The following is a 26,789-nucleotide window of genomic DNA, read 5'->3' as shown; positions in this document are numbered from 1 at the left end:
TAATCGGCCGGATTTTTTTCAGACGCAATGTATGCCCATTGTTCAGGCTTCGTGCTTGTCTTGATTCTTTGGATTCGATTTGCTACGAACACTTGAAACCTCCTGGCATCATTATTTATGTAGCCGAGAACGACCGTGGAATCAGTCCAAAAGTATTCTTGCAAATCTTGAATTTCTAATTCGTTGCGGAGCATGTCACTAATTCGAACCGCAACTACTGCTGCAGTGAGCTCCAGTCTTGGTATTGTTGTCACTTTGGTTGGTGTGACTCTTGATTTTCCCATCACAAGAGAGCAATGGACTTCATCAGACTCACTAATAACTCGCAGGTAAGTGCATTCACCATATCCAGAGATGCTTGCATCAGAAAAATGGTGAAGCTCATACCGCTTGATGTTGTGGAAGGTTGAGGGTAAGTAGCATCTTTTAATTTCCAATTCAGACAGCTTGGGAAGGTCTCTAATCCAGGACTCCCATTGAGGTCTCAGACTTTCTGGAAGTTCATTGTCCCAGCCAATTTTTTCTCTGCACATTTGTTGGAGAACTTGCTTTCCAAGAAGTACAAAAGGTGCTATGAATCCTAATGGATCATACACAGAGGCAACTGTAGAGAGCACGCCTCTTCTTGTGAGTGGATTGGTTTTCACTTGCACTCTGAACTTGAATGAATCGGAGGTGATGCACCACTCTACGCCGAGCACTCTTTCCATATGAGGTAAGCTCAAGGTCATGTCTTGATCCTTGACAGTGGCACGTTCTTCTTCTGGGATGGATGCCATCACATTCTCATTATTAGAGACGAACTTGTGGAGCCTTAACTTTCCGGTGGAACAAAGTTCCCTTGATTCCTTGACTAGCTGAATGGCTTCCCTCTCAGTGTTAACACTTGCCAGACCATCATCTACGTAGAAATTTCTCTGAATGAAGCGTATGGTGCCTTCGCTGTATTGACCTTGCCCTTTTGCTGCCAGATGTTTCAGGCCAAAGTTGGCGCAGCCAGGAGACGAAGCCGCTCCAAACAGATGGACTTTCATTCTGTAGGTTGAGGGTGTAGTTCCCAGATTGCCGTACTCCCACCATAGGAATCGTAAGTAATCCTGGTCTTCTTTTTTAACGTGAAACTGGTGAAACATCCTTTCAATGTCACAAGTTACAGCGATAAGGCCTTTTCGGAATCTACACAGGACTCCCACCAACATGTTTGTCAGATCGGGCCCAGTAAGCAGATGGTTATTGAGAGAGGTTTCTTGAAACTTAGCAGAACAATCGAATACTACTCGTATTTTCCCTGTTTTCTGCGGATGGTAAACGCCATGGTGTGGAATATACCATACAGGGCTGTTATCGATTTCTTGCTTGGGTACTTTCTCTGCATCACCACGTGAGATTATGTCGTCCATAAAGTTTACATAGTCTTTGAAATATGTTTCATTCTTGCTTAGTCTCCTTTCAAGACAATTTAGACGGTGTATTGCACACAAGTAATTGTTTGGTAGTTTTGGTCTTTCCCCTTTGAACGGTAATGTCATTTCATAATGACCATCATCTTTTTGCTTGATGTTTTCTCCCATATTTGACAGAAACTTGAGATCGTCTTGAGACACAGAATCCTCTTCTCCCGCTCTTTCTGAGAAGTCTGATTCGAGAACCTTTAAGATGTCTGAGGGAGTAATTTATTTGATTTTGGATCTGTTCACATAGTGCATTTCTGTTTTTAGGTTGATGCAGGGCTCAATGTATGGAGTCACTTGCCTCACCACTACGCGATGACTGATCCCGATGGCATCTCCATAATCTACAAAGGGGTTTCTACAGCCAACTATACTCCACCCCAGATCTGTGCGCTGTGCATAGGGCTCATTTTCTTTGCCGGAGACAACTTCTCTTGGAAGTAAGGCTTGCGAGCAATTGTAACCGATGAGCAAACCCACTTCACAGTCTTGTAAAGGTGCCACATCTTCTTGGAGGTGTTCTAGATGGGGCCAGGCTTTGGCAGTTTCACCAGTTGGGATGTGAGCTCGGTTGACTGGAATAAAGTCACGTGTGTAGGCTGGTGGCAAAGAGATCTTCTTGCTGGAGTAAAAGCCACGGACTTGTAGGTCTTTCATTCATTGGGAGCTCACTACTGTGGTTCTTGAGGTCATAGTAGAGAGCTTCAACTTGACTTGTTCTTTGTCAGCTTCTAAAGCATCAGCTACTTCTCTCAAAACAAAGGTTGTGTCGCTTTGAGTGTCCAACAGAGCATATACCAGTACCTCCTGTGCTGGCTGCTTGACTGAAGACAACCAAACAGGAAGTACTGCAGACGTCTGTGTATTGGCTTCTTCAAGGATTACTCTGTTTGAAGTAGCAACTGTGGTCGTATCTTTAAGTTGCGTTTCTTGAGGCTTTTCTTTATTCTTTTCTTGACTTGACTTTTCTTGACTTGGATTTCGTTTAGCTTGTGGTCGTCTATGTTGTTCCTTGTCTCTGTCTTCATGCAAACAAGTAGGGTGCCTTTTGTTGCAGGTGTCACAAACACTCCTACTGCTGCAGCTCTTAGAGACATGACCTGACTTGAGGCATCCAAAGCACAGCCTTTCAGTTTGGACAAACCTTATTCTGTCAGAGATTGTCTTCTCTAGGAACTTTCTGCATTTGTGCAAAATGTGCCCAGTCTTCTTGCAGAAAGTGCATGTCTTCACAGTCTCTTCATTAGAACTTGTTGTTAGTGTCTTTGCTTTGACATTTTGATGTCTTTGTGGCTTTAGCTTCTCAGTTTCACCTTGCTTTAGTGATTGCAATGATGTCACTGGGTTACAGGCGATTTTCGCTTCTCTTGTGAGGAATTCAACAAATTGACTAAAGGAAGGGAACTTGTTGCTTTTTTCTTCAATTTCAAGGACTTTCCTACTCCATCTCGCAATAAGCCAATCTGGTAACTTTGACAGAATTTTTCTGTTTTCATTGCAGTCATCTAAGATCTCCAGTGCTTTAATGTGGACCATGGCAGCCTCACAACTGCGGAGAAAGTGGACAAACTCTCTGAGCTCAAAGCTGTCTTTGGCACCAATCTTTGGCCATGTTTGGAGTTTGTCTCTGTATGCCTTTGCAACTGTGAATGGATTTCCGTATCTCTCCTCCAAGATCTCCCATGCCGACGCATAAGTAGATTTAGTTCCAAGCAGAAAGTATCCTTCAAGCGCATTCTTAGCTTGACCACATACATATCTACGGAGGTAGTATATCTTCTCTTTGTCTTGAATATTTTTTTGATCAATAAGTGTTTCAAAGGAGAGCTTCCAATCACTGTACTTCAGTGGATCCCCATTGAATACTGATGGTTCAGGAACTGGGATTCTGTTAGCACTTAAAGCATCTGCCAAGACTTTGATTAACTCAGGTGTGCTTTGATTTGTGGAGGTTATCACAGCTTGAGGGGCAGGAAACATTGGCAGGGGTAATTGCTTTGTGGGGCCCGACTCATGAGTTAGGGTGTCCCTTGTATTGGGATGTCCTTTATTTCCATCCAATTCTTGATCATACACTTGCATTCTTGCCCGCGCAGAAGTTAGTTCTTTCACTATCTCCAAATGCTGTATTCTTCTCCGTTTGTCCTCCAAAGTCCTTTGTAGAGCGTTGTGCTCTTCCTCAAGTTTAGCTTTCATTTCAGCTTTCTCTTCTTCTCTCTTTATTCTCCTCCTCATCTCTTCAGCTTCTTGTTCTAGCAGACATTTCATGGCAGCTGCCTCCTGAGCAGCAAGCCTCCTTTTAGCTTCTGCCTCTAGATGCTGTATTTCCAGCTGTTCTCTTTCTTGTTCTTGTAACACTTCCAGAACAGCTTGGCTTGCAGCAGCATCAGCAGCAGCTTCTTGCCGTTTCACAGAAGACTTTCTTGAATGTTCTGAGGTATTTTTAGGGATAGAAGAGACAGAACTGAATTCACTCTTGCTTGAGTTCCAAAGCGAGCTGGCATCTGGCCAGTCTTGTTCTTCTCCCTCTAAAATGTTTCCACTCAGAAGGCACGATGCTCTGGATACAATGAAGCTTGAAATCTCTACACACCGGTCAACTGTGCGGCGTGTGTCTTGGTCTGGAGCTATGATTCCATGTAGCGCTTCATAAATGTGCTGGAGGTCAGCACAGAGGCCTCTAACATCAACCATGATATCATTCAGAAGATTTTCAGATAAGGGCTCTGAGGACTGTGACAATTGCTTCTTGGCAAATTTTGCTTGAATTCGCCATTTTTGGTAGATGTAGTTGAATCGTTGCTGAAGTGCCTTGATTTTGTTATCTTGCATTTCTTTGGCCTTCTCCGTTAGTGTGCGAATTCGTTCACCACGTCTTAGATGTGGCACTTCGTTTTGCAGCTCTTCCTCTTGTGGCACATCAGCATCTTCTCCCATTTGATCTTCTGAAGGGTCTTTATTTTCACTGTCCCTAACATTGTCCCTTACCTTGGGTGTGGTCTTACTTGACTCTGCCATTATCAATGAATTGCCTTTTAATGGAATGCCTGAATGTGAATTGTAAATAAATCTGAAGTGTGAATAAATCTCTGCATGAATTACTAGGTCCCTTAATGTGCAAGTATCTCTTATGACTGTGAATGCCTTATAAGTGAGATTGTTTACTCAAAAATAATGTCATAAGCTAATAACTAATACTAGCAAGAAAGAAGTATTACTTCAAATACCTTTTAAATGTGTGTTTCTGAAATATGTATATCTGTTTAAGCAGAAATGATCATGAACTATAATTATCAATATCTTAAAACTCAAAATTCACCTTGAAAATGTAAATAAACCTCTGTTCTTTTGATACACTTATTATTAACCAAAATTGCAAATAGTAAATAACTTTCACTTGTTATCAAAACACACACTTTAAATTGGAACTTTAAATATAGTGGGGAATTTCACCCTTCAGCTTAAATCTTTAAACTAAGCTTATAGCAGCTTTAATGGCAAGATTTAGTTCACCTTAACTTAGCAAGTAAGTTGCATTCATCACCCACATAGCAGTGTTAAGCATTCACAGAAATCCTTTGAGCAACTTTCATAAAGCCCTCTTCTTAGCCCACTCTTACCAGTGTCCAAGTACTTAATGGCTTTGATTTTAAACTGTTGCTCATGCGGTACGTGGATGTGCGCGATTTTCACTCATCTGCCAGTCTGGATAAACACTCGCTGCGCCAGCGCAACCGCGTTGAGATTAGCTGGCTCGTCCGCGTTGAGATTAGCTGGCTCGTCGTCTTCTGCATCGACCACTTGCGTCGATAGACAGTTTGAGTTTTCACTGTGACTCCCTCCCGATGCACAAGCAGACACAAGTGGTTTTCTTTAACGGGTTTTACTGAAGTCCTCTCCATATCAAACCGTGAAAACTAATACACAGTATTAGACATAAAAAACACCATGTTAGCTAGGTAGCATACATGATAGCAAATAATATAAGATGAAAATAAAGTACAAACTTCACAAAATACCTCGTTGGCTGCATGCTAGGAAAGGAAATCATCTTGGAGTCTTCTTAATTTCGTATGTACCAATAAACATTAATTTACCTTCTTCTAAAGATAGTTTATGGCTAATCTTTAACTTAATACGAGCATCTCTTTACTCAACCTGCATCTGACGGCGCCAGCTAGCATCCTAGCGGAAGTGACAAAATAAAAGACATTTCCTGTTAACTAAAATAGCGTCAAAATAAAAATACAGAAGATTACTCAAAAATACATTCTGACTTGGAAATCTCATGTAAACATGTAACCTTTACAGTAGCTACAGTAACACTCCCACCAAATCTCACAACCTTACTGGGGGATTTCTAACATTTACTGACATTTACAGTAGCTACAGTAACAGTAGCGATGCACAGGGGTCGAAGGGGTGTGATTACACTTGCGTGGATCATGTCCGGATTGAGGCCATAGAATTTCATGAAAAAGCAGAGAGAGGACACTGAACCGCGAGGTACTGTGGCCGAGTGGCCTAAGGCGCTGGATTAAGGCTCCAGTCTCTACGGGGGCGTGGGTTTGAATCCCGCATCAAAATTTTTGAGGAAAACCCCACCAAGGTGGACGACAGCATTCAAGGCCTTCTAAGTCCGATCGTGTGTGGCTTTACTGAAAATCAGCCACAGCAATGATGGTAGCAGGAGGTAGCAGGAGGCGCATTGGCGTCCTGCTCGATGTGGAAAGACCAGCAGCCGTTTTGTCGTACCTGACCTCTGTGCTAACCTCTCTAATCATCCAAAGCGTGTTGCTGTCTGTTTTCAGGGCAGCAAGAAAATCAGCCATAGTGAAATACAAGCCTTCTCATAGCGTGTAAGTTCATGCATGTTTAGTGTCAGGATTATATCTGGATAAGGCCAAGCCATATCAAAATGCAAGTGTCAATGCTCCCGGAAAGAATTTAAACCAAGTACAAATGCGATCGCTCATACCACTTCAGGAGATGGTCTGAGAAGCACTTGAGCCACATGTTATAGCAGACTGCAGACATAAAGGCTGAACGTTTAAACAACTGGAAAGTGTTTGCCGCATAACAAGCGGATTTGCGTATTCTATCCCACGCAGCAATCGGATTTCACTCTGACTGACCGGAGACTAGTAATTAAATGGAGGTGGCTAAATCTTATGAGGTCAAAATCCAGATACCAGTCACACGAAGTGAGCATGTGTAATCAGGGTACAGACATGCTCAGAATGTGGTGGCATCTGTGCGTAGGAAGTGGAATCTTCATAAAAATTTGACTGCAATGTTATTGTTGCAGTCACCCAACGTTATTGGTCCCCTCTAAACAGTAGATTGTGCCTCTCCAGGAACGCTTGCAATTTGATGGGCCAAAATTTAGAAGACAAAGCCGCGAGTCTGTCTCTCTGTCAACAAAATAACCTTTGCCATTACTGTCTATGGAATTGTCTCAGAAAGGAAGCGACATGGCAGATTGATGTGGGGTAGCGATGCACAGGGGTCGAAGGCGTGTGATTACAATTCCATGGATTATGTCCAGATTGAGGCCATAGAATTTCATGAAAAAGCAGAGACAGGACACTAAGCTGAAAGGCATGCCAGATCACACCTAGCAAGAACTTCGTGGACGGTGGCCTTCAAGCGCATTGGCGTCCTGCTCGATGTGGAAAGACCACCAGCCGTTTCGTCGTTCCTGACCTCTGTGCTAACCTCTCTAATCATCCAAAGCGTGTTGCTGTCTGTTTTCAGGGCAGCAAGAAAATCAGCCATAGTGAAATACAAGCCTTCTCATAGCGTGCAAGTTCATGTATCTTTAGTGTCTCTCTGTCAACAAAATAACTTTTACCATTACTGTCTATGGTATTGTCTCAGAAAGGAAGCGACATGGCAGATTGATGTGGGGTAGTGATGCACAGGGGTCGAAGGCATGTGATTACACTTCCATGGATTATGTCCAGATTGAGGCCATAGAATTTCATGAAAAAGCAGAGAGAGGAAACTAAGATGCAAGGTAGCGTGGCCGAGCGGTCTAAGGCGCTGGATTAAGGCTCCAGTCTCTTCGGGGGCGTTGGGGTCGAATCCCACCACTGCCAGCAAAGATTTTGAGGAAAACCCCACCAAGGTGGACGACAGCGTTCAAGGCCTTCTATGTCCTATCGTGTGTGGCTTTACTGAAAATCAGCCACAGCAATAATGGTATCAGGAAGAAAATCAGCCATAGTGAAATACAAGCCTTCTCATAGCGTGTAAGTTGATGCATCTTTAGTGTCAGGATTATATCTGGATAAGGCCAAGCCATATCAAATGGAGGTGGCTAAATCTTATGAGGTCAAAATCAAGATACCAGTCACACGAAGTGAGCACATGTAATCAGGGTACAGACATGCTCAGAATGTGTTGGCATCTGTGCGTAGGAAGTGGAATCTTCATAGAAATTTGACTGCAACGTTATTGAAAGTGTTTTTCACACCTAGAGTCTTGCTGAATGAGCGTATTCATATTAGATGAGCTTTGTTTGTTTTGTTGAGCTGATTTTCCGGTAAATATTTTCAAAGAAGCTTTGAATTTTCTAGTGGATGGATAGTGGGATCTTGAAGCATGGTCCCCTCTAAACAGTAGATCGTGTCTCTCCAGGAACGCTTGCAATTTGATGGGCCAAAATTTAGAAGACAAAGCCGCGGGGCTGTCTCTCTGTCAACAAAATAACTTTTACCATTACTGTCTATGGTATTGTCTCAGAAAGGAAGCGACATGGCAGATTGATGTGGGGTAGCGATGCACAGGGGTCGAAGGCATGTGATTACACTTCCATGGATTATGTCCAGATTGAGGCCATAGAATTTCATGAAAAAGCAGAGAGAGGAAACTAAGATGCAAGGTAGCGTGGCCGAGCGGTCTAAGGCGCTGGATTAAGGCTCCAGTCTCTTCGGGGGCGTGGGTTCGAATCCCACCGCTGCCAGCAAAGATTTTGAGGAAAACCCCACCAAGGTGGACGACAGCGTTCAAGGCCTTCTAAGTCCTATCGTGTGTGGCTTTCCTGAAAATCAGCCACAGCAATAATGGTATCAGGAGGTACTGCCTTGAAGTGTCTCGCACTTTCATTGACTTCTGCTGCTTTCAGAAAGAGGCAAGTTTATTTGGGCCCTGCATCATCCTACAGAAATGTGAGTTCTTTCAAAACGCCTACTTCCGGCTTTTGCGGCGCGAGGTAGTGTGGCCGAGTGGTCTAAGGCGCTGGATTTAGGCTCCAGTCTCTGCGGAGGCGTGGGTTCGAATCCCACCGCTGCCAGCCAGGGTTTTGAGAACATGCCAGATCACACCTAGCAAGGACTTCGTGGACGGTGGCCTTCAAGCGCGTTGGCATCCTGCTCGATGTGGAAAGACCAGCAGCCGTTTTGTCGTGCCTGACCTCTTTGCTAACCTCTCTAATCATCCAAAGCGGGTTGCAGTCTGTTTTCAGGGCAGCAAGAAAATCAGCCATAGTGAAATACAAGCCTTCTTATAGCGTGTAAGTTCATGCATCTTTAGTGTCAGGATTATATCTGGATAAGGCCAAGCCATATCAAAATGCATGTGTCAATGCTCCCGGAACGAATTTAAACCAGATACAAATGCGATCGCTCATACCACTTCAGGAGATGGTCTGAGAAGCACTTGAGCCACATGTTATAGCAGACTGCAGAGAAAGAGGCTGAACGTTTAAACAACTGGAAAGTGTTTGCCGCATAACAAGCGGATTTGCGTATTCTATCCCACGCAGCAATCGGATTTCACTCTGACTGACCGGAGACACGTTCGACCACCAAGCTTAAATGGAGGTGGCTAAATCTTATGAGGTCAAAATCCAGATACCAGTCACACGAAGTGAGCACATGTAATCAGGGTACAGACATGCTCAGAATGTGTTGGCATCTGTGCGTAGGAAGTGGAATCTTCATAGAAATTTGACTGCAACGTTATTGAAAGTGTTTTTCACACCTAGAGTCTTGCTGAATGAGCGTATTCATATTAGATGAGCTTTGTTTGTTTTGTTGAGCTGATTTTCCGGTAAATATTTTCAAAGAAGCTTTGAATTTTCTAGTGGATGGATAGTGGGATCTTGAAGCATGGTCCCCTCTAAACAGTAGATCGTGTCTCTCCAGGAACGCTTGCAATTTGATGGGCCAAAATTTAGAAGACAAAGCCGCGGGGCTGTCTCTCTGTCAACAAAATAACTTTTACCATTACTGTCTATGGTATTGTCTCAGAAAGGAAGCGACATGGCAGATTGATGTGGGGTAGCGATGCACAGGGGTCGAAGGCATGTGATTACACTTCCATGGATTATGTCCAGATTGAGGCCATAGAATTTCATGAAAAAGCAGAGAGAGGAAACTAAGATGCAAGGTAGCGTGGCCGAGCGGTCTAAGGCGCTGGATTAAGGCTCCAGTCTCTTCGGGGGCGTGGGTTCGAATCCCACCGCTGCCAGCAAAGATTTTGAGGAAAACCCCACCAAGGTGGACGACAGCGTTCAAGGCCTTCTAAGTCCTATCGTGTGTGGCTTTACTGAAAATCAGCCACAGCAATAATGGTATCAGGAGGTACTGCCTTGAAGTGTCTCGCACTTTCATTGACTTCTGCTGCTTTCAGAAAGAGGCAAGTTTATTTGGGCCCTGCATCATCCTACAGAAATGTGAGTTCTTTCAAAACGCCTACTTCCGGCTTTTGCGGCGCGAGGTAGTGTGGCCGAGTGGTCTAAGGCGCTGGATTTAGGCTCCAGTCTCTGCGGAGGCGTGGGTTCGAATCCCACCGCTGCCAGCCAGGGTTTTGAGAACATGCCAGATCACACCTAGGACGGTGGCCTTCAAGCGCATTGGCATCCTGCTCGATGTGGAAAGACCAGCAGCCGTTTTGTCGTGCCTGACCTCTTTGCTAACCTCTCTAATCATCCAAAGCGGGTTGCAGTCTGTATTCAGGGCAGCAAGAAAATCAGCCATAGTGAAATACAAGCCTTCTTATAGCGTGTAAGTTCATGCATCTTTAGTGTCAGGATTATATCTGGATAAGGCCAAGCCATATCAAAATGCATGTGTCAATGCTCCCGGAACGAATTTAAACCAGATACAAATGCGATCGCTCATACCACTTCAGGAGATGGTCTGAGAAGCACTTGAGCCACATGTTATAGCAGACTGCAGAGAAAGAGGCTGAACGTTTAAACAACTGGAAAGTGTTTGCCGCATAACAAGCGGATTTGCGTATTCTATCCCACGCAGCAATCGGATTTCACTCTGACTGACCGGAGACACGTTCGACCACCAAGCTTAAATGGAGGTGGCTAAATCTTATGAGGTCAAAATCCAGATACCAGTCACACGAAGTGAGCACATGTAATCAGGGTACAGACATGCTCAGAATGTGTTGGCATCTGTGCGTAGGAAGTGGAATCTTCATAGAAATTTGACTGCAACGTTATTGAAAGTGTTTTTCACACCTAGAGTCTTGCTGAATGAGCGTATTCATATTAGATGAGCTTTGTTTGTTTTGTTGAGCTGATTTTCCGGTAAATATTTTCAAAGAAGCTTTGAATTTTCTAGTGGATGGATAGTGGGATCTTGAAGCATGGTCCCCTCTAAACAGTAGATCGTGTCTCTCCAGGAACGCTTGCAATTTGATGGGCCAAAATTTAGAAGACAAAGCCGCGGGTCTGTCTCTCTGTCAACAAAATAACTTTTACCATTACTGTCTGTGGTATTGTCTCAGAAAGGAAGCGACATGGCAGATTGATGTGGGGTAGCGATGCACAGGGGTCGAAGGCATGTGATTACACTTCCATGGATTATGTCCAGATTGAGGCCATAGAATTTCATGAAAAAGCAGAGAGAGGAAACTAAGATGCAAGGTAGCGTGGCCGAGCGGTCTAAGGCGCTGGATTAAGGCTCCAGTCTCTTCGGGGGCGTGGGTTCGAATCCCACCGCTGCCAGCAAAGATTTTGAGGAAAACCCCACCAAGGTGGACGACAGCGTTCAAGGCCTTCTAAGTCCTATCGTGTGTGGCTTTCCTGAAAATCAGCCACAGCAATAATGGTATCAGGAGGTACTGCCTTGAAGTGTCTCGCACTTTCATTGACTTCTGCTGCTTTCAGAAAGAGGCAAGTTTATTTGGGCCCTGCATCATCCTACAGAAATGTGAGTTCTTTCAAAACGCCTACTTCCGGCTTTTGCGGCACGAGGTAGTGTGGCCGAGTGGTCTAAGGCGCTGGATTTAGGCTCCAGTCTCTGCGGAGGCGTGGGTTCGAATCCCACCGCTGCCAGCCAGGGTTTTGAGAACATGCCAGATCACACCTAGCAAGGACTTCGTGGACGGTGGCCTTCAAGCGCGTTGGCATCCTGCTCGATGTGGAAAGACCAGCAGCCGTTTTGTCGTGCCTGACCTCTTTGCTAACCTCTCTAATCATCCAAAGCGGGTTGCTGTCTGTTTTCAGGGCAGCAAGAAAATCAGCCATAGTGAAATACAAGCCTTCTCATAGCGTGTAAGTTCATGAATCTTTAGTGTCAGGATTATATCTGGATAAGGCCAAGCCATATCAAAATGCATGTGTCAATGCTCCCGGAACGAATTTAAACCAGATACAAATGCGATCGCTCATACCACTTCAGGAGATGGTCTGAGAAGCACTTGAGCCACATGTTATAGCAGACTGCAGAGAAAGAGGCTGAACGTTTAAACAACTGGAAAGTGTTTGCCGCATAACAAGCGGATTTGCGTATTCTATCCCACGCAGCAATCGGATTTCACTCTGACTGACCGGAGACACGTTCGACCACCAAGCTTAAATGGAGGTGGCTAAATCTTATGAGGTCAAAATCCAGATACCAGTCACACGAAGTGAGCACATGTAATCAGGGTACAGACATGCTCAGAATGTGTTGGCATCTGTGCGTAGGAAGTGGAATCTTCATAGAAATTTGACTGCAACGTTATTGAAAGTGTTTTTCACACCTAGAGTCTTGCTGAATGAGCGTATTCATATTAGATGAGCTTTGTTTGTTTTGTTGAGCTGATTTTCCGGTAAATATTTTCAAAGAAGCTTTGAATTTTCTAGTGGATGGATAGTGGGATCTTGAAGCATGGTCCCCTCTAAACAGTAGATCGTGTCTCTCCAGGAACGCTTGCAATTTGATGGGCCAAAATTTAGAAGACAAAGCCGCGGGTCTGTCTCTCTGTCAACAAAATAACTTTTACCATTACTGTCTATGGTATTGTCTCAGAAAGGAAGCGACATGGCAGATTGATGTGGGGTAGCGATGCACAGGGGTCGAAGGCATGTGATTACACTTCCATGGATTATGTCCAGATTGAGGCCATAGAATTTCATGAAAAAGCAGAGAGAGGAAACTAAGATGCAAGGTAGCGTGGCCGAGCGGTCTAAGGCGCTGGATTAAGGCTCCAGTCTCTTCGGGGGCGTGGGTTCGAATCCCACCGCTGCCAGCAAAGATTTTGAGGAAAACCCCACCAAGGTGGACGACAGCGTTCAAGGCCTTCTAAGTCCTATCGTGTGTGGCTTTCCTGAAAATCAGCCACAGCAATAATGGTATCAGGAGGTACTGCCTTGAAGTGTCTCGCACTTTCATTGACTTCTGCTGCTTTCAGAAAGAGGCAAGTTTATTTGGGCCCTGCATCATCCTACAGAAATGTGAGTTCTTTCAAAACGCCTACTTCCGGCTTTTGCGGCGCGAGGTAGTGTGGCCGAGTGGTCTAAGGCGCTGGATTTAGGCTCCAGTCTCTGCGGAGGCGTGGGTTCGAATCCCACCGCTGCCAGCCAGGGTTTTGAGAACATGCCAGATCACACCTAGCAAGGACTTCGTGGACGGTGGCCTTCAAGCGCATTGGCATCCTGCTCGATGTGGAAAGACCAGCAGCCGTTTTGTCGTGCCTGACCTCTTTGCTAACCTCTCTAATCATCCAAAGCGGGTTGCAGTCTGTTTTCAGGGCAGCAAGAAAATCAGCCATAGTGAAATACAAGCCTTCTTATAGCGTGTAAGTTCATGCATCTTTAGTGTCAGGATTATATCTGGATAAGGCCAAGCCATATCAAAATGCAAGTGTCAATGCTCCCGGAACGAATTTAAACCAGATACAAATGCGATCGCTCATACCACTTCAGGAGATGGTCTGAGAAGCACTTGAGCCACATGTTATAGCAGACTGCAGAGAAAGAGGCTGAACGTTTAAACAACTGGAAAGTGTTTGCCGCATAACAAGCGGATTTGCGTATTCTATCCCACGCAGCAATCGGATTTCACTCTGACTGACCGGAGACATGTTCGACCACCAAGCTTAAATGGAGGTGGCTAAATCTTATGAGGTCAAAATCCAGATACCAGTCACACGAAGTGAGCACATGTAATCAGGGTACAGACATGCTCAGAATGTGTTGGCATCTGTGCGTAGGAAGTGGAATCTTCATAGAAATTTGACTGCAACGTTATTGAAAGTGTTTTTCACACCTAGAGTCTTGCTGAATGAGCGTATTCATATTAGATGAGCTTTGTTTGTTTTGTTGAGCTGATTTTCCGGTAAATATTTTCAAAGAAGCTTTGAATTTTCTAGTGGATGGATAGTGGGATCTTGAAGCATGGTCCCCTCTAAACAGTAGATCGTGTCTCTCCAGGAACGCTTGCAATTTGATGGGCCAAAATTTAGAAGACAAAGCCGCGGGGCTGTCTCTCTGTCAACAAAATAACTTTTACCATTACTGTCTATGGTATTGTCTCAGAAAGGAAGCGACATGGCAGATTGATGTGGGGTAGCGATGCACAGGGGTCGAAGGCATGTGATTACACTTCCATGGATTATGTCCAGATTGAGGCCATAGAATTTCATGAAAAAGCAGAGAGAGGAAACTAAGATGCAAGGTAGCGTGGCCGAGCGGTCTAAGGCGCTGGATTAAGGCTCCAGTCTCTTCGGGGGCGTGGGTTCGAATCCCACCGCTGCCAGCAAAGATTTTGAGGAAAACCCCACCAAGGTGGACGACAGCGTTCAAGGCCTTCTAAGTCCTATCGTGTGTGGCTTTACTGAAAATCAGCCACAGCAATAATGGTATCAGGAGGTACTGCCTTGAAGTGTCTCGCACTTTCATTGACTTCTGCTGCTTTCAGAAAGAGGCAAGTTTATTTGGGCCCTGCATCATCCTACAGAAATGTGAGTTCTTTCAAAACGCCTACTTCCGGCTTTTGCGGCGCGAGGTAGTGTGGCCGAGTGGTCTAAGGCGCTGGATTTAGGCTCCAGTCTCTGCGGAGGCGTGGGTTCGAATCCCACCGCTGCCAGCCAGGGTTTTGAGAACATGCCAGATCACACCTAGCAAGGACTTCGTGGACGGTGGCCTTCAAGCGCGTTGGCATCCTGCTCGATGTGGAAAGACCAGCAGCCGTTTTGTCGTGCCTGACCTCTTTGCTAACCTCTCTAATCATCCAAAGCGGGTTGCAGTCTGTTTTCAGGGCAGCAAGAAAATCAGCCATAGTGAAATACAAGCCTTCTTATAGCGTGTAAGTTCATGCATCTTTAGTGTCAGGATTATATCTGGATAAGGCCAAGCCATATCAAAATGCATGTGTCAATGCTCCCGGAACGAATTTAAACCAGATACAAATGCGATCGCTCATACCACTTCAGGAGATGGTCTGAGAAGCACTTGAGCCACATGTTATAGCAGACTGCAGAGAAAGAGGCTGAACGTTTAAACAACTGGAAAGTGTTTGCCGCATAACAAGCGGATTTGCGTATTCTATCCCACGCAGCAATCGGATTTCACTCTGACTGACCGGAGACACGTTCGACCACCAAGCTTAAATGGAGGTGGCTAAATCTTATGAGGTCAAAATCCAGATACCAGTCACACGAAGTGAGCACATGTAATCAGGGTACAGACATGCTCAGAATGTGTTGGCATCTGTGCGTAGGAAGTGGAATCTTCATAGAAATTTGACTGCAACGTTATTGAAAGTGTTTTTCACACCTAGAGTCTTGCTGAATGAGCGTATTCATATTAGATGAGCTTTGTTTGTTTTGTTGAGCTGATTTTCCGGTACATATTTTCAAAGAAGCTTTGAATTTTCTAGTGGATGGATAGTGGGATCTTGAAGCATGGTCCCCTCTAAACAGTAGATCGTGTCTCTCCAGGAACGCTTGCAATTTGATGGGCCAAAATTTAGAAGACAAAGCCGCGGGGCTGTCTCTCTGTCAACAAAATAACTTTTACCATTACTGTCTATGGTATTGTCTCAGAAAGGAAGCGACATGGCAGATTGATGTGGGGTAGCGATGCACAGGGGTCGAAGGCATGTGATTACACTTCCATGGATTATGTCCAGATTGAGGCCATAGAATTTCATGAAAAAGCAGAGAGAGGAAACTAAGATGCAAGGTAGCGTGGCCGAGCGGTCTAAGGCGCTGGATTAAGGCTCCAGTCTCTTCGGGGGCGTGGGTTCGAATCCCACCGCTGCCAGCAAAGATTTTGAGGAAAACCCCACCAAGGTGGACGACAGCGTTCAAGGCCTTCTAAGTCCTATCGTGTGTGGCTTTACTGAAAATCAGCCACAGCAATAATGGTATCAGGAGGTACTGCCTTGAAGTGTCTCGCACTTTCATTGACTTCTGCTGCTTTCAGAAAGAGGCAAGTTTATTTGGGCCCTGCATCATCCTACAGAAATGTGAGTTCTTTCAAAACGCCTACTTCCGGCTTTTGCGGCGCGAGGTAGTGTGGCCGAGTGGTCTAAGGCGCTGGATTTAGGCTCCAGTCTCTGCGGAGGCGTGGGTTCGAATCCCACCGCTGCCAGCCAGGGTTTTGAGAACATGCCAGATCACACCTAGCAAGGACTTCGTGGACGGTGGCCTTCAAGCGCGTTGGCATCCTGCTCGATGTGGAAAGACCAGCAGCCGTTTTGTCGTGCCTGACCTCTTTGCTAACCTCTCTAATCAACCAAAGCGGGTTGCAGTCTGTTTTCAGGGCAGCAAGAAAATCAGCCATAGTGAAATACAAGCCTTCTTATAGCGTGTAAGTTCATGCATCTTTAGTGTCAGGATTATATCTGGATAAGGCCAAGCCATATCAAAATGCAAGTGTCAATGCTCCCGGAACGAATTTAAACCAGATACAAATGCGATCGCTCATACCACTTCAGGAGATGGTCTGAGAAGCACTTGAGCCACATGTTATAGCAGACTGCAGAGAAAGAGGCTGAACGTTTAAACAACTGGAAAGTGTTTGCCGCATAACAAGCGGATTTGCGTATTCTATCCCACGCAGCAATCGGATTTCACTCTGACTGACCGGAGACACGTTCGACCACCAAGCTTAAATGGAGGTGGCTAAATCTTATGAGGTCAAAATCCAGATACCAGTCACACGAAGTGAGCACATGTAATCAGGGTACAGACATGCTCAGAATGTGTTGGCATCTGTGCGTAGGAAGTGGAATCTTCATAGAAATTTGACTGCAACGTTATTGAAAGTGTTTTTCACACCTAGAGTCTTGCTGAATGAGCGTATTCATATTAGATGAGCTTTGTTTGTTTTGTTGAGCTGATTTTCCGGTAAATATTTTCAAAGAAGCTTTGAATTTTCTAGTGGATGGATAGTGGGATCTTGAAGCATGGTCCCCTCTAAACAGTAGATCGTGTCTCTCCAGGAACGCTTGCAATTTGATGGGCCAAAATTTAGAAGACAAAGCCGCGGGGCTGTCTCTCTGTCAACAAAATAACTTTTACCATTACTGTCTATGGTATTGTCTCAGAAAGGAAGCGACATGGCAGATTGATGTGGGGTAGCGATGCACAGGGGTCGAAGGCATGTGATTACACTTCCATGGATTATGTCCAGATTGAGGCCATAGAATTTCATGAAAAAGCAGAGAGAGGAAACTAAGATGCAAGGTAGCGTGGCCGAGCGGTCTAAGGCGCTGGATTAAGGCTCCAGTCTCTTCGGGGGCGTGGGTTCGAATCCCACCGCTGCCAGCAAAGATTTTGAGGAAAACCCCACCAAGGTGGACGACAGCGTTCAAGGCCTTCTAAGTCCTATCGTGTGTGGCTTTACTGAAAATCAGCCACAGCAATAATGGTATCAGGAGGTACTGCCTTGAAGTGTCTCGCACTTTCATTGACTTCTGCTGCTTTCAGAAAGAGGCAAGTTTATTTGGGCCCTGCATCATCCTACAGAAATGTGAGTTCTTTCAAAACGCCTACTTCCGGCTTTTGCGGCGCGAGGTAGTGTGGCCGAGTGGTCTAAGGCGCTGGATTTAGGCTCCAGTCTCTGCGGAGGCGTGGGTTCGAATCCCACCGCTGCCAGCCAGGGTTTTGAGAACATGCCAGATCACACCTAGCAAGGACTTCGTGGACGGTGGCCTTCAAGCGCGTTGGCATCCTGCTCGATGTGGAAAGACCAGCAGCCGTTTTGTCGTGCCTGACCTCTTTGCTAACCTCTCTAATCAACCAAAGCGGGTTGCAGTCTGTTTTCAGGGCAGCAAGAAAATCAGCCATAGTGAAATACAAGCCTTCTTATAGCGTGTAAGTTCATGCATCTTTAGTGTCAGGATTATATCTGGATAAGGCCAAGCCATATCAAAATGCAAGTGTCAATGCTCCCGGAACGAATTTAAACCAGATACAAATGCGATCGCTCATACCACTTCAGGAGATGGTCTGAGAAGCACTTGAGCCACATGTTATAGCAGACTGCAGAGAAAGAAGCTGAACGTTTAAACAACTGGAAAGTGTTTGCCGCATAACAAGCGGATTTGCGTATTCTATCCCACGCAGCAATCGGATTTCACTCTGACTGACCGGAGACACGTTCGACCACCAAGCTTAAATGGAGGTGGCTAAATCTTATGAGGTCAAAATCCAGATACCAGTCACACGAAGTGAGCACATGTAATCAGGGTACAGACATGCTCAGAATGTGTTGGCATCTGTGCGTAGGAAGTGGAATCTTCATAGAAATTTGACTGCAACGTTATTGAAAGTGTTTTTCACACCTAGAGTCTTGCTGAATGAGCGTATTCATATTAGATGAGCTTTGTTTGTTTTGTTGAGCTGATTTTCCGGTAAATATTTTCAAAGAAGCTTTGAATTTTCTAGTGGATGGATAGTGGGATCTTGAAGCATGGTCCCCTCTAAACAGTAGATCGTGTCTCTCCAGGAACGCTTGCAATTTGATGGGCCAAAATTTAGAAGACAAAGCCGCGGGTCTGTCTCTCTGTCAACAAAATAACTTTTACCATTACTGTCTATGGTATTGTCTCAGAAAGGAAGCGACATGGCAGATTGATGTGGGGTAGCGATGCACAGGGGTCGAAGGCATGTGATTACACTTCCATGGATTATGTCCAGATTGAGGCCATAGAATTTCATGAAAAAGCAGAGAGAGGAAACTAAGATGCAAGGTAGCGTGGCCGAGCGGTCTAAGGCGCTGGATTAAGGCTCCAGTCTCTTCGGGGGCGTGGGTTCGAATCCCACCGCTGCCAGCAAAGATTTTGAGGAAAACCCCACCAAGGTGGACGACAGCGTTCAAGGCCTTCTAAGTCCTATCGTGTGTGGCTTTACTGAAAATCAGCCACAGCAATAATGGTATCAGGAGGTACTGCCTTGAAGTGTCTCGCACTTTCATTGACTTCTGCTGCTTTCAGAAAGAGGCAAGTTTATTTGGGCCCTGCATCATCCTACAGATATGTGAGTTCTTTCAAAACGCCTACTTCCGGCTTTTGCTGTGCGAGGTAGTGTGGCCGAGTGGTCTAAGGCGCTGGATTTAGGCTCCAGTCTCTGCGGAGGCGTGGGTTCGAATCCCACCGCTGCCAGCCAGGGTTTTGAGAACATGCCAGATCACACCTAGCAAGGACTTCGTGGACGGTGGCCTTCAAGCGCATTGGCATCCTGCTCGATGTGGAAAGACCAGCAGCCGTTTTGTCGTGCCTGACCTCTTTGCTAACCTCTCTAATCATCCAAAGCGGGTTGCAGTCTGTTTTCAGGGCAGCAAGAAAATCAGCCATAGTGAAATACAAGCCTTCTTATAGCGTGTAAGTTCATGCATCTTTAGTGTCAGGATTATATCTGGATAAGGCCAAGCCATATCAAAATGCAAGTGTCAATGCTCCCGGAACGAATTTAAACCAGATACAAATGCGATCGCTCATACCACTTCAGGAGATGGTCTGAGAAGCACTTGAGCCACATGTTATAGCAGACTGCAGAGAAAGAGGCTGAACGTTTAAACAACTGGAAAGTGTTTGCCGCATAACAAGCGGATTTGCGTATTCTATCCCACGCAGCAATCGGATTTCACTCTGACTGACCGGAGACACGTTCGACCACCAAGCTTAAATGGAGGTGGCTAAATCTTATGAGGTCAAAATCCAGATACCAGTCACACGAAGTGAGCACATGTAATCAGGGTACAGACATGCTCAGAATGTGTTGGCATCTGTGCGTAGGAAGTGGAATCTTCATAGAAATTTGACTGCAACGTTATTGAAAGTGTTTTTCACACCTAGAGTCTTGCTGAATGAGCGTATTCATATTAGATGAGCTTTGTTTGTTTTGTTGAGCTGATTTTCCGGTAAATATTTTCAAAGAAGCTTTGAATTTTCTAGTGGATGGATAGTGGGATCTTGAAGCATGGTCCCCTCTAAACAGTAGATCGTGTCTCTCCAGGAACGCTTGCAATTTGATGGGCCAAAATTTAGAAGACAAAGCCGCGGGGCTGTCTCTCTGTCAACAAAATAACTTTTACCATTACTGTCTATGGTATTGTCTCAGAAAGGAAGCGACATGGCAGATTGATGTGGGGTAGCGATGCACAGGGGTCGAAGGCATGTGATTACACTTCCATGGATTATGTCCAGATTGAGGCCATAGAATTTCATGAAAAAGCAGAGAGAGGAAACTAAGATGCAAGGTAGCGTGGCCGAGCGGTCTAAGGCGCTGGATTAAGGCTCCAGTCTCTTCGGGGGCGTGGGTTCGAATCCCACCGCTGCCAGCAAAGATTTTGAGGAAAACCCCACCAAGGTGGACGACAGCGTTCAAGGCCTTCTAAGTCCTATCGTGTGTGGCTTTACTGAAAATCAGCCACAGCAATAATGGTATCAGGAGGTACTGCCTTGAAGTGTCTCGCACTTTCATTGACTTCTGCTGCTTTCAGAAAGAGGCAAGTTTATTTGGGCCCTGCATCATCCTACAGAAATGTGAGTTCTTTCAAAACGCCTACTTCCGGCTTTTGCGGCGCGAGGTAGTGTGGCCGAGTGGTCTAAGGCGCTGGATTTAGGCTCCAGTCTCTGCGGAGGCGTGGGTTCGAATCCCACCGCTGCCAGCCAGGGTTTTGAGAACATGCCAGATCACACCTAGCAAGGACTTCGTGGACGGTGGCCTTCAAGCGCGTTGGCATCCTGCTCGATGTGGAAAGACCAGCAGCCGTTTTGTCGTGCCTGACCTCTTTGCTAACCTCTCTAATCAACCAAAGCGGGTTGCAGTCTGTTTTCAGGGCAGCAAGAAAATCAGCCATAGTGAAATACAAGCCTTCTTATAGCGTGTAAGTTCATGCATCTTTAGTGTCAGGATTATATCTGGATAAGGCCAAGCCATATCAAAATGCAAGTGTCAATGCTCCCGGAACGAATTTAAACCAGATACAAATGCGATCGCTCATACCACTTCAGGAGATGGTCTGAGAAGCACTTGAGCCACATGTTATAGCAGACTGCAGAGAAAGAAGCTGAACGTTTAAACAACTGGAAAGTGTTTGCCGCATAACAAGCGGATTTGCGTATTCTATCCCACGCAGCAATCGGATTTCACTCTGACTGACCGGAGACACGTTCGACCACCAAGCTTAAATGGAGGTGGCTAAATCTTATGAGGTCAAAATCCAGATACCAGTCACACGAAGTGAGCACATGTAATCAGGGTACAGACATGCTCAGAATGTGTTGGCATCTGTGCGTAGGAAGTGGAATCTTCATAGAAATTTGACTGCAACGTTATTGAAAGTGTTTTTCACACCTAGAGTCTTGCTGAATGAGCGTATTCATATTAGATGAGCTTTGTTTGTTTTGTTGAGCTGATTTTCTGGTAAATGTCATTGTCAAAATCTATTTTAATCAAATGCTGTTTTGACTTTGAAGCATCTCGTTGCTCTTTGTATTATTTGAGCATTCAAATAATTCTCATGAATTTCAACGTGCCCACCTTCTACATGCGAAAGGGCTACTGACTAAAGCATTGTACCATGAAGGTTACTTGGGGTCTTCTTTATGATGCCATACCAGGCCATACCCTGGCACCTCTTTTGTAAAAGCGTGTCAAAATAAAAGTCTTTCATTTTTGGTTGTGCCACCTGACATTTGAGAAAATAAGTTTTTCAGTGAGTTGAGTACTTTAAAAGTTGCCTTATTTTGCAACATATTTTTTCATTTTTCATGTTTTCAGACATAATATATTTTCAAACTATTTTATTTATAATTTTATATGATTAATTTAAATTTTTTAGATGGTTGGAGAGGTTTCACCACATGACTTTTTCAGACTTTTGGATGCACTGAAATCTGTTTTGCATAAAACAATTAATTTGGTATATGCCATGTTTTTATTAAATTATTTTTTATGAAAATGATGGACTTTTATGTAAAAATGTACAACATTTCAATTATCCATAATTTAAACGAAATAAAGCTTTCAGCTCACTAAAGACTCTTGGCATTAGTTTAATACCTCTTCAAAAACTTTCTGTTTTTAAACTGAAAGACATGAATTGGAAAAGAGTAGAACAGTAGCGTTAGCCGAAGTGAAATTCTAAGTGGCACGCCAAGAAATTTGAGAAATCACCACAGTAGCAGTAATTCTAGCGCCCTGCTGCCAAAAACCCGTTCGCTGTAAGAAAAAAGGAGTAATACAGCTAGGTTTTCATTTTTTAGTGAAACACGTCCTTTAAGTTTCTCAAGTTAAAGGAAGATCCCAGAACAAACAGCCAGGAACCATTATAACTTGTCGTTTTTAAGCCGTTTAGCACTTTCAGCCCCATTAACTGGGGACTCGTTCGCGGGCGCCATCTGGTGTTTCGCGGTCATGTTTCGTTATAACGGGAGAAGCAGGGCGTGAGCAGGCTCCGCTCAAACCGCGCTAGTACGACTACACACGGCTTAACCGACGACCTGGCAATGCGTTGCATTATGGGAAGCGGCAGAAGCACACAGCTCCTCCCCACGTGTCTGGCTGCAGGAAGCGCTGGAATCAGCAACATGGTAGCTGTGCGCAGAGTCCATAGAGCCTGACCAATTCAGCCAGATCACCTGGACTGGAAAAAGGTGAACCCGCTCCGAGAGAGAAGAGTGCAGTTCCTCCTGTAAAGTTCAGGTTAGACAGCAGACTCTGACGGTTAGTGATGTTTTTCAGTTAGTACAGAATCTGAGGCCTGGAAACGTGATTTTTGTGTTACGCGTGCAAAGCTATAACGTTAGCTAGCTGGCTAAGTCCACATAGTTGGCAGCATTGGCGGCTTATAGGTTCGCGCTTCCTACATCTCGCTCATTATTAGCGGGAATTGTGTTGATGTGTAACAGAGAAGCGGTGGTTCTCTCTATTATGTGTTCAGTCCTTCTTTTTGCGCCTGTTGTATCCCCCAAGTCGTGGGAATGACAATGATCCGAATGACGAGACGTAGCAGGGAGAAGTGCGTGACTCCAACGTGGACACGAAAAGTGAGCCGTCCTCTTGATAAAGCTGAGGTTTAACGCTGCCAGCGCGCTGCCCTGTCCTGACAGAAGATTATCAGGATCACAGTGTATCATTCGCTCTGTACCAGTGTCCTGAAACCCCAACATGATCAGTTTAACTTCTCTGAAAAAGACAAGGCTATATGTAACTAGCAAACCTAGCGTTAGCTCTCGTGCTAACCTCTGTAAAGCTATATTCATCTCTGCATGTAACGTTAAACATTTCCGAGAGCAGGAGCGATGTGGCACGGGTGGCAATATGTTAAGTAGGCTACCTGCCTTCATTGGCTTATTAAAAAGACGGGATCTGGTGAAGAAATTGCGTCAGCTTTACCGTGTTGGTAGTTTTGCTTGCTAACTGACCTGCTTTATGGCAGTGAAGCTGGTCCCTTTTTGGTCAAAATGAATAAATAAATGACATTAAATTAAGCAGTTACGTTTTGTGGCATGTTTTAGTTTTTGTTGTTAGAGCTTATCTTTTGATTTGATATTTGCTAAAAACGAGCAGTGACATTAACCTCCCTGCTTGTCATTATTTGAATCACGGGTTCATCAAAGTAATCAGGTGCGAAATTGGAATGAAGATCAGTTGATTTTTTTGAAGGGTGGGTAAAAATACAGTATCACAGTTCTTGAAAATGTTTGTTTCGTGATATGACGCACAATTTTGTCAAAAGTATTTGCTTGTCTGTCTTCACGCGCATATGAAATTGAGTGAGGTCCCATTCTTAATCCATAGGATTTAATATGATGTCAGCCCATCCTTTACAGCTTCAACTCTACTGGGAAGGCTTTCCACAAGGTTTAGGCTTATGTTTATGGGAATTGTTGACCATTCTTACAGAAGCCCATTTGAGAGGTCAGACACTGATGTTGGACGAGAAGGCCTGGGTCGCAGTCTCCGCTCTAATTCATCCCAAAGGTGTTCTGTCGGGTTGAGGTCAGGACTCTGTGCAGGCCAGTCAAATTCTTCCACACCAAACTTGCTCATCCGTGTCTTTATGGACCTGCTTTGTGCACTGGTGCGCAGTCATGTTGGAACAGGAAGTGGCCGTCATTGAACTGTTCCCACAAAGTTAGGAGCATGAAATTGTCCAAAATCTCTTGGTGCTCAAGCATTGAGTTCCTTTCACTGGAACTAAGAAGCTGAGCATAAACTCCTGGAAAAACAACCCCACACCATAATCCCCCCTCCACCAAACTTTACACTTGGCACAATGCAGTCAGACAAGTACCGTTCTCCTGGCAACCGCCAAACCCAGACTCATCCATCGGATTGCCAGATGGAGAAGCATGATTTGTCAGTCCAGAGAACACGTGTCTACTGCTCTAGAGTCCAGTGGCGGAGCTTTGCACCACTGTGTTCGATGCTTTGCATTGCACTTGGTGATGTAATGCTTGGATGTAACTGCTCAGGCATGGAAACCCATTCCATGAAGCTCTCTAAACACTGTTCTTGAGCTAATCTGAAGACTGTTCAGTTTGGAGTTTGGAGGTCTGTAGCAATTGACTCTGCAGAAAGTTGGCGACCTCTTCGGCATCTGCAGACCCTGCTCTGTCATTTTACATGGCCTACTACTTCATGGCTGAGTTGCTGTCGTTCCCAATCACTTCCACTTTGTTATAATACCAGTGACCGTAAACTGTGGAACATTTAGTAGTGAGGAAATTCCACGATTGGACTTGTTGCACAAGTGGCGTCCTATCATGGTGCCATGCAGGAATTCTCTGAGCTCCTGAGAGCGACCCATTCTTTCACAAATGTTTAAAGAAGCAGTCTGCATGCCTAGGTGCTTGGTTTTATACACCTGTGGCCATGGTAGTGATTGGAACAACTGAATTCAATTATTTGGATGGGTGAGTGAATTCTTTTGGAGATATAGTGTGTGTGTTGTGGTATTAGTTTTCTGATTTTTGAAACATACTTTTATCATTTTAAAACAGAAAAGTCCCAGCAGTGTCACACTTGCAGAATATGATAATTATACAATGATTATTATTCAGTGTTTCATATTTGTGCTGCAAGTCCAACCCACCCATCGATGTATTCCACAAGTAAGTTATTCACTAAGTGGAAATGCCCGGTAGAGCTTGCTACTAAATTGTCTATGTTGGATAGCTAGCTAGGCTGTGTATTATCATTCATTGATACTGTGATCCTCTTGTATAGATGCTATTTTATAGTTTTGGGGTAGTTTGGGATAGTTTTGATGCTTTTAAGTTTTTAGCAATTTTTTTAATGCACAGACTTGGAGAAGGAGTATATGCAGAGCTTTGCATGGCAAAATAGCCCCCACTGCATTTTTTATTTGTCATTTATTTTACCTTTATCACTGTGCACATAAAGCTCAGACGGCATGGTCAGTTTGTCGGTTTGTGTACCTTATTGGTCATCACCAGAGCAGCGCCACTTGGGGCCGTGGGGGGGTTAAGTGCCTTGCCCAAGTGCACAACCAGGTATACTTGGTCAGCCATGGTATTCAGACCCATGATCTTCCACTTGCTGGCTTTGTGGTTTATGCACAAATAGAATTCTTCTTTAAATAAAGAAGAGGAGGCTGCTTTGGGAACTCTATTAAATTCTCTGCTTTCTGAAAGTGTAAGGGCAGGTGTATATACACTCACTGAGCACTTTTATTTGGAACACCTTGTATCTGCACTCGTCTATTTTATCAGCTCCCCTTACCATAAAGGTGCACTTTGCAGTTCTACAATTACAGACTGTAGTCCATCTGTTTCTCTGCATAATTTTTAGTCCCCCTTTACCCTGTTCTTCAGTGTTTAGGACCCCCACAAGACCGCCACAGAGCAGGTATTATTTGGGTGGCAGATCATTCTCAGAGATCCAGTGACACTGAGCGCAACTTACATTAACACACCACCTGAGCTGTGAGTTTGCTGTGCTGAGATTGACCCACTACCAAATTACTACCTGCTTTTTGGTGGCCCTGTGGAGGTCCTGACCGTTGAAAGTATCAGAGAAACAGATGGACTACAGTCTGTAATTGTAGAGCTACAAAGTGCACCTATATAGTAAGTGCAGCTGATAAAATGGAAAATGAGTGTAGATACAAGGAGGTGCTCAGTGAGTGTACAGTAGGTAGTGATTTCTGACCATGCACTTCACATCTTAGAATGTTAGTAATATGTGTGCTTTTTTGAGCTAAACCAGGTTACCAAAAAGATGCAAGTTTTATCAAGCCTTTTTATTATAGAACATACTATTAATCTGAAGGAAGGTAATTAGATTTTCTTTTTATTTATTGCATTTTGTTTATAGAATTTGCATGGTGTGCTGTGGACGCCCCAGGAATTCTTTGTTCACGGTTTGGGAGTTCATAAGCTTGAGACAAAGTTTTCTCCTTGTCCCTTCACTATGGCCAGTGGAGATGAGGATGACCCGATTATACAAGAGGTATGTATGAATTTTGTTTTCTGTCTTTTCACTGGTGAAAGATGATAAAAATCGGTTGTAATGCTTTTCACAAACACAATACATTTTTTTGTTTGTTTGTTTGCTTTTTTGGAAGATTGATGTGTATCTTGCCAAAAGCCTTGCAGACAAGCTGTATTTGTTCCAGGTAAGGATGGC

The 26,789-nt window shown here is 44.6% G+C and overlaps 1 protein-coding gene and 18 non-coding genes across 21 annotated transcripts in view; all 19 read left to right on the top strand.

Annotated features, from left to right (window-relative positions):
• Nucleotides 1-8,336: 8,336 nt before the first annotated feature.
• trnal-aag lies at nucleotides 8,337-8,418 on the top strand. Its single transcript has one exon. It is a non-coding gene; the product is annotated as a tRNA-Leu (tRNA).
• Nucleotides 8,419-8,666: 248 nt separating this feature from the next.
• Nucleotides 8,667-8,748, top strand: trnal-uag. Its single transcript has one exon. It is a non-coding gene; the product is annotated as a tRNA-Leu (tRNA).
• Nucleotides 8,749-9,844: 1,096 nt separating this feature from the next.
• Nucleotides 9,845-9,926, top strand: trnal-aag. The gene has a single exon. It is a non-coding gene; the product is annotated as a tRNA-Leu (tRNA).
• Nucleotides 9,927-10,174: 248 nt separating this feature from the next.
• Nucleotides 10,175-10,256, top strand: trnal-uag. The gene has a single exon. It is a non-coding gene; the product is annotated as a tRNA-Leu (tRNA).
• Nucleotides 10,257-11,339: 1,083 nt separating this feature from the next.
• trnal-aag lies at nucleotides 11,340-11,421 on the top strand. Its single transcript has one exon. It is a non-coding gene; the product is annotated as a tRNA-Leu (tRNA).
• A 248-nt stretch (nucleotides 11,422-11,669) lies between these two features.
• Nucleotides 11,670-11,751, top strand: trnal-uag. The gene has a single exon. It is a non-coding gene; the product is annotated as a tRNA-Leu (tRNA).
• Nucleotides 11,752-12,847: 1,096 nt separating this feature from the next.
• On the top strand, nucleotides 12,848-12,929 carry trnal-aag. The gene has a single exon. It is a non-coding gene; the product is annotated as a tRNA-Leu (tRNA).
• Nucleotides 12,930-13,177: 248 nt separating this feature from the next.
• trnai-uau lies at nucleotides 13,178-13,259 on the top strand. Its single transcript has one exon. It is a non-coding gene; the product is annotated as a tRNA-Leu (tRNA).
• Nucleotides 13,260-14,355: 1,096 nt separating this feature from the next.
• trnal-aag lies at nucleotides 14,356-14,437 on the top strand. The gene has a single exon. It is a non-coding gene; the product is annotated as a tRNA-Leu (tRNA).
• A 248-nt stretch (nucleotides 14,438-14,685) lies between these two features.
• Nucleotides 14,686-14,767, top strand: trnal-uag. Its single transcript has one exon. It is a non-coding gene; the product is annotated as a tRNA-Leu (tRNA).
• A 1,096-nt stretch (nucleotides 14,768-15,863) lies between these two features.
• trnal-aag lies at nucleotides 15,864-15,945 on the top strand. The gene has a single exon. It is a non-coding gene; the product is annotated as a tRNA-Leu (tRNA).
• Nucleotides 15,946-16,193: 248 nt separating this feature from the next.
• Nucleotides 16,194-16,275, top strand: trnal-uag. The gene has a single exon. It is a non-coding gene; the product is annotated as a tRNA-Leu (tRNA).
• A 1,096-nt stretch (nucleotides 16,276-17,371) lies between these two features.
• Nucleotides 17,372-17,453, top strand: trnal-aag. The gene has a single exon. It is a non-coding gene; the product is annotated as a tRNA-Leu (tRNA).
• Nucleotides 17,454-17,701: 248 nt separating this feature from the next.
• trnal-uag lies at nucleotides 17,702-17,783 on the top strand. The gene has a single exon. It is a non-coding gene; the product is annotated as a tRNA-Leu (tRNA).
• Nucleotides 17,784-18,879: 1,096 nt separating this feature from the next.
• Nucleotides 18,880-18,961, top strand: trnal-aag. The gene has a single exon. It is a non-coding gene; the product is annotated as a tRNA-Leu (tRNA).
• Nucleotides 18,962-19,209: 248 nt separating this feature from the next.
• trnal-uag lies at nucleotides 19,210-19,291 on the top strand. The gene has a single exon. It is a non-coding gene; the product is annotated as a tRNA-Leu (tRNA).
• A 1,096-nt stretch (nucleotides 19,292-20,387) lies between these two features.
• Nucleotides 20,388-20,469, top strand: trnal-aag. Its single transcript has one exon. It is a non-coding gene; the product is annotated as a tRNA-Leu (tRNA).
• Nucleotides 20,470-20,717: 248 nt separating this feature from the next.
• On the top strand, nucleotides 20,718-20,799 carry trnai-uau. Its single transcript has one exon. It is a non-coding gene; the product is annotated as a tRNA-Leu (tRNA).
• Nucleotides 20,800-22,610: 1,811 nt separating this feature from the next.
• Nucleotides 22,611-26,789, top strand: part of polr3e (polymerase (RNA) III (DNA directed) polypeptide E) — a 16,474-nt gene continuing 12,295 nt past the window's right edge. Inside the window, exons 1-3 of one of the 3 annotated variants that reach the window (XM_017723692.2) lie at nucleotides 22,611-22,789; nucleotides 26,478-26,612; nucleotides 26,728-26,778. In XM_017723692.2, coding sequence (XP_017579181.2) covers nucleotides 26,574-26,612; nucleotides 26,728-26,778 — 90 coding nt within the window. In that variant the 5' untranslated portion in view covers nucleotides 22,611-22,789; nucleotides 26,478-26,573. Of the gene's footprint in view, nucleotides 22,860-26,477; nucleotides 26,613-26,727; nucleotides 26,779-26,789 lie in introns of all 3 variants that reach the window. The other 2 variants (XM_017723691.2, XM_017723690.2) reach the window with 2 other exon arrangements.

Source organism: Pygocentrus nattereri, chromosome 13 (genome assembly GCF_015220715.1).
Source record: "Pygocentrus nattereri isolate fPygNat1 chromosome 13, fPygNat1.pri, whole genome shotgun sequence".
Classification (NCBI taxonomy): domain Eukaryota; kingdom Metazoa; phylum Chordata; class Actinopteri; order Characiformes; family Serrasalmidae; genus Pygocentrus; species Pygocentrus nattereri.
This window is presented reverse-complemented; position numbering and strand designations above follow the sequence as displayed.